The sequence below is a fragment of the Hemitrygon akajei genome, chromosome 11, assembly GCF_048418815.1.
Source record: "Hemitrygon akajei chromosome 11, sHemAka1.3, whole genome shotgun sequence".
In the NCBI taxonomy this organism is placed as follows: domain Eukaryota; kingdom Metazoa; phylum Chordata; class Chondrichthyes; order Myliobatiformes; family Dasyatidae; genus Hemitrygon; species Hemitrygon akajei.
Genome location: NC_133134.1, coordinates 49514972 through 49520971, shown reverse-complemented (window position 1 = coordinate 49520971; position 6000 = coordinate 49514972). Strand labels below are relative to the sequence as shown.

At 41.9% G+C, this 6000-nt stretch overlaps 1 protein-coding gene across 1 annotated transcript; it reads right to left on the bottom strand.

Annotated features, from left to right (window-relative positions):
• Positions 1-2777: 2777 nt before the first annotated feature.
• On the bottom strand, positions 2778-4278 carry LOC140735591 (hemoglobin subunit beta-like). The gene is made up of 3 exons (XM_073060812.1): positions 4100-4278; positions 3621-3828; positions 2778-3134 (listed from the first exon to the last, which is right to left on the bottom strand). Exons 1-3 carry the CDS (start codon positions 4135-4137, stop codon positions 3006-3008), a joined length of 375 nt encoding a protein of 124 aa, XP_072916913.1. The 5' UTR covers positions 4138-4278; the 3' UTR covers positions 2778-3005.
• Between the last annotated feature and the right edge of the window lie 1722 nt (positions 4279-6000).

Below are 6000 nucleotides of genomic sequence, written 5' to 3'. Positions count from 1 at the left end.
AAAAGGCACAACAGTGCATCTTTCAGCTCAGACGGTTGAGTAAGTTTGGTATGGGCCCCCAAATCCTAAGAACTTTCTACAGGGGCACAATTGACAGCATCCTGACTGGCTGCATCACTGCCTAGTATGGGAACTATACCTCCCTTAATCACAAGTGTAGTGGCTTCTCGGTAATGTTCACTGCGAGGTAACGGTTTCTCTGTAGCAGCAAAGTTTGGGTTATGGTTGGAGATAACAGTACTGTTGTATGCATGTTAGCCAATCGGAGACTGTTGTTTTGTCTTGTGTATCTGGAAGGATGTTGTTTTCGTGGTCTTTTGTCAAGGAGAGAGGAAGAGGGAGGACGCGTGTGGTGAGAGCTGGTAGACCACCGGACGGAGTGAAATGGGATCTGGGGGTCTGAATGTCGGCGACGCTCGGAGGAGACCGATGGTGGAAGAATGACTACTGAGTGAGCTCCAACGTGACTTTGACTTGACTTGGGCCCTTTTTTATGTAACACTTACCCAACAGGCTGGTATATGTCTAGTGGAAAAGGAGATCCAGCCACTCACCAACCCCACCTCCCGTACACGCAGGTGCTGTGAGAATCAAGTTTATGCCACGCGTACACACACAATATCAAACTCATACCAGATACCGTTACGGAATACACTTTAAAGATTTTACTAAAACTAAGAGTACTATGCAATACAGTATATATGAAGGAAAAGAAAATAAGGTAAAAGGCACCAACTTATCAAAGTTCAGTCAGTTTAGTGCACATCGTTGGAGCTCAACCATCGAACCATTCGACCCCTCGTCACTTTCCTCTGACCTCCATGACCTCGCACCTGGGACCACCCCCGGTGGTCGACCGAGCAGTGCAGCGCACGTCCACCTTCCTCGGCGTCTCCTTCCCGCCTCCCCTGAAAAGACCGCGAAACCCCCAAGCTCCCAGCCTCACAAGACAAAATAACATTCCCCATTGGTTAACAAATGAATACAATCCCCATATCAGCAAGTCCAAAGCTAAACAACTGCGAGAGAAACACTTATCAAACATAAAAGCATTCCTACTCTAGCAAACCAAAGAAGCCATTTTGATTAACATACACAGTACATTGTACATTTAATTTTCATGACTAACCCTATATTCAGATTAAGATTCATAAAGTTCAATCATTTAATTGCATATGGTGTACTGTCTGATATTTTGCGTTGTGGGTTTGTAACTGTGGATATATTACACAGCATCCACATAAACACGATTACCCAGTTTGGTGGGGCCGAAGGCTGATTCCCTGGACGAACATGAGCTGGGCGAGCCTGAGGGTTACACAGGACTCTGCAGAGAGTGTTGCAGACAGCCCAGCGCATCTGTAGTTGTGAAATTCCCATGATTCAGGACGTTTACAAAGACAGGTGTGAAAAAAGGGCTCGATGGATCACCAGGGACCTGAGTCATCCCAACCACAATGTATTCCTGCTGCTACCATCCGGGAAGTGGTACCGCAGCATAAAAGCCAGGACCAACAGGCTCCGGAACAGCTTCTTCCACCAGGCCATCAGACTGATTAACTCACGCTGATTTGAGGTTATTTCTATGTTATATTGACTGTTCCATTTATTATAAATTGCTATGATTGCACATTCCACATTTAAATGGAGAAGAAACGTAAAGATTTTTACTCCTCATATACGTGAACGATGTAAGAAATAAAGTCAATTCAAGTGCTTAGTGGTGGGATCCCATTGGAGATGGCAGAAGTTGCGGAGAATTATGAGCTGGACATGGAGGCTGGTGGGTTGGTATGTGAGGACAAAAGGAACTCTATCCCTGGTAGAGTGGTGGGAGAAAAGGGTGAGAGTAGACATGTGTGAAATAGTCCCAAACATTCCTTCTAGGAGAGGTGACGCTTCGCCTGTCAGTCTGTTGGAGTCATATACTGTGTCTGGGGCTCCCAGTGTAGCCTCCTGTATATCAATGAGGCCGGAAGTAGATTGGGAGACTGCTTCGTCGAGCACCTACGCTCCATCCACCAGAAAAAGCGGGATCTCCCAATGGCCACTCATTTTAATTCCACCTCCCATTCCCATTCCAATACATCTATTCATGGCCTTCTCTACTGTCATGATAAGGCCATACTCAGGTTGGAGGAGCAACACCTTATATACCCTTGGGTAGCCTCCAACCTGATGGCACAACCATCACTTTCTCAATCTTCAGGTAATGTCCCTCGCCCCCTTCACCATTTCCCATCCTCTTTTCCCTTTCTCACCTTATCTCCTTGATTGCTCATCACCCCCCTCTGGTGCTCCTCCACTGTTTTCTTTCTTCCATGGCCTTCTGTCCTCTCCTATTAGATTTTCTCTTCTCCAGCCCTGTATCTCTCTACTAATCAACTTCCCAGCTCTTTACTTCAGCATTCCCTCTCACGGTATCACCTACCACCTTGTGTTTCTTGCTTTCCTCCCCCCACTTTTTAACTCCACTCCTCATCTGTTTTTTCTCTGGTCCTGCTGAAGGATCTTGGCCCAAAACATTGACTATACTCTTTTCCATAAAAGCTGCCTGGCCAGCTGAGATCCTCCAGCATTTTTTGTGTGTTACTTGGATTTCCAGCATCTGCATATTTTCTATTGTTTGTGAAAGAAATGAAAAATGCTTTGACCCATCTGGTACAGTGAAATGGCCTACAGCAATATGTAAGTTTTTAATACCAAAGTATTGACGATCACAGCATTGTCTAAGTCTTTTAATTTTCATTATTCTGTAATAAAGGATTTACCTCTAGTTGTGAGAGAAATATTGTTTCTTTATTGAAGCAAAGGAAATTCATACAGACATTTTCCAAACATTGAGAAAAAATGACTATGTAAAGAGGAATATTGTACCACCTTCATGTTAGCATGACTTGAACTTGATGTTACACAAGTCCTTTAAGAAAACAACACATTATAGATGCTGATAATACAGGTTTTCATTGCATTTCTGAAGGTGGTGGAGGCTGCAGGTTATAGATTTAATGGTAGTTGCTGGAGAGAGCTTCTGCCACCAGTCTGAAAAACTTGTAGGCAGCTGCATGTTCCTTTGGTCCGAATGCCGTTTTATCACGAATAGCAAGTTCAACAATGAAGGCCTGGCCAAGAAGCTGTGAAGAAAAACAATAATTATGCAACACTGAAACAAAACTGGAAAGCAAAACTCAAACCTCCAATGACCAGAATAACCCAAAAGTCTATTTTGTGAGTTGATGTCTGTTCCCAGTGGTGTAAAACAAATGAGCCCCACTTTTTCTCCTGTGCAGTGAGCCAGGGAAGAAACTTCTGCCTCTGTCAGACGGCGAATAAAGAAGCTTGAAATCAACTTGTGTTCTTAATCTAGTGCATAAATTCTTGAGTGAGCATCCTGTGTAAATAGCTCTTATTAAAGTGCTTAAACTTTCTAAACTGCCCAGATCTAACTTCCAGGAAAATTAGAGTGAGTCTGCCTTTTCTGCAGCAACCATATATCCTCCCTTTCCCTGGAATTTCAGTCCACTCAGCTTGGCTGTTGTGTTTGTGCTGATTCAGAAATGGGTAATATTTATAGCACCATTTTAATGAAAATGCACACATCCTAAAAAGATTGGTTCTACCTCGAAATTTTGAGTGTCCACTCCGATTTTTTGATGATCACTGCTGAGTTCGCTGAAAGTAGTTTCGACATTCTTCAAATCCGCAACTGCTTTGGACAGAGCCGATTGCACCTTCTCTGCATGAGCCTGAACACCAGGGTCACAGGGGTCATTATGGTTTTGGAAACTTTTAAACAGCCTGGTAGTCCAGGGATAGACTGTGTATACCCTAGAAAGCAAGGAAAACAAAATGCCCAGTTTATTTTGTGATATTCTTGAATTTAAGTATTTCTCAAAGATGTCATTGAAGAAATTTTTCTCAAGTAGAGTTGAGTTTCTGTGGGTTTGACTAGAACTTCAGTGCAAAATTCAATACTAGTTGCCTCACCCTGTGACAATACCTAGGCAAGCATAGAAAATTAAAGTACTTGCACTTGAACTATAGTTGAAAATATAATGCATGAATTAAATATAAAATAGAAAATACATTTTCATCATACCGTGCCAAGGCTTGGGCAGTTATTGCTTTCAAATCCATCTGGTCTCATTTGCTCTTGATGTATTGTTCCTAAGCCTCTGTTAATTTCACCATTTTGGTTGTTAAGCTCTCACTGTCACTGCTTGCACAAGAAAGCTGTGTTGATCTGGAGTTTTGACTTCACTTTTACAGGCTGCAATAGGGCTCAACTCAGATTAAAACGTGATTCTAATAGGCTGACTACTTGATGGGTTGGGCACACTTTCCAGAAGTGGGCAGCCACCGTCCTGTGTTAGAGTGTTAAGATAAACACCTGCTGAAAATCTGTTTGTCTGAGCCTCGCTTCTGCTTATCCAATGTAAAAAATAATTCCCCAATTTTGCTGAATAATAATTCTGTAGAACTCTTGTCTTGTTAATCGAAGTTCAACATTTATGCTTCCTTTTGCCTGCTATGCTGTTTTGATAGATAACATTCTTACTTTTCAGAAATTAATGTTTCTGATGTTGAAATCAAATCCATATCTATTATAATTTGAATTCTATGCATATGGAGATGTATTGATGGAAAATTGAGGATGAAATTACAGCAATAACTTAAGTCAACATTATTTTAAAAATACTGGACTACAACAGTAATGTGCATTTCATGGTCCCTGGGATCTTTCAGATTGCTGATTCTGCTATCAGGTCCCGCTGTGTAACTAATGGCATTTTGCACTGCCAGTGGGAAGATCTTTGAATCTGATAAATGGATGTATTTGAACAAAGCTCTATTTCTTTTAGTGCGTCCATTCAATAGTGAAGCAAACCATAGGCGTTCACAAACTTGCTGCAGACGGAATGCAAAAATGGAAAGGCCAATGTGCATTCTCCACAAACAAAGATGGGAGAATTTCCAATGGGGAATAATGAAATGGTAGAGGAACTAGGCAAATACGTTTTTCTGTTTGTATATAGGATTTTCGGCAGACTTTTGATAAAGGTAAAGCTGAGTGAGTGGGCAACAATTTGGCATGTGGAAAATTGTCCCCTTTGATTAAAAAAAAAGACAGAAATGCAGAGTATTTTTAAATGGTGTGAGATTGGGAAGTGTTGAGTACATAACTTTGGTTTCCTTGCTTTCTAAAGAAGACGTACTAGCTCTGAGGGTGTACTGCAAAGTTCCAAAGGACTGGTCAGAATGTCAGATATGGGATAAAACACAAAACAATAATAAACCAATATTCTTATTTCCCAATTTAATTTAGTGAATTTTGGAAATACTCAGGGAATTAGGTCACATATGTGAGATTTCTTCTTACAGCTTGAGCTGTTGAGTAATTCCAGCATTCTGTTCCTGAGGTTTCCAGCGTTTGCAAGTGTTTTTGATTGACAGATGTGAGGTGCTCACTACTGTTAGTATAATGCTCAAATACATTTTACACTCTGTGGATGAAGTAGGCCATGCCTTGATACAACAAGCTCCACACAACATTCTGCAATAAGTAGCCAGTAACATTAACATCACCAAAGTGCCCGGTAACTGGGATCTCCAACAGGATGCCATGCAGATTTTTTCCTTGCATTCAAGACCATTATCATTGAGTCCTACCATTAACATCCTGGGAGTCACCACTAGCCAAGTACCAAACTGGATCAACTACAGAACTACTTTGATAAAAGAGCTGGTCAGACTCTGGCTATGCAATGGCAAGTGACTCATTTAAAAAAGATGCCATCTTCCAAAGAACGAGGGCATCTCCATCAACATTAAAGAAGCTCCACACTATTGAAGGCATCTTGCTTGAATGTTCCCCCATCAGCAGTCCATACACCCTGTCCTCTCCAACCACTGCAGCCCACACACCCAGCTGTAGACGCTCTGCTCCTGTGTTGTCCCTTTAAGGCCGAAACCCAAGGGACCTGTTGTTAGATTGGAAAA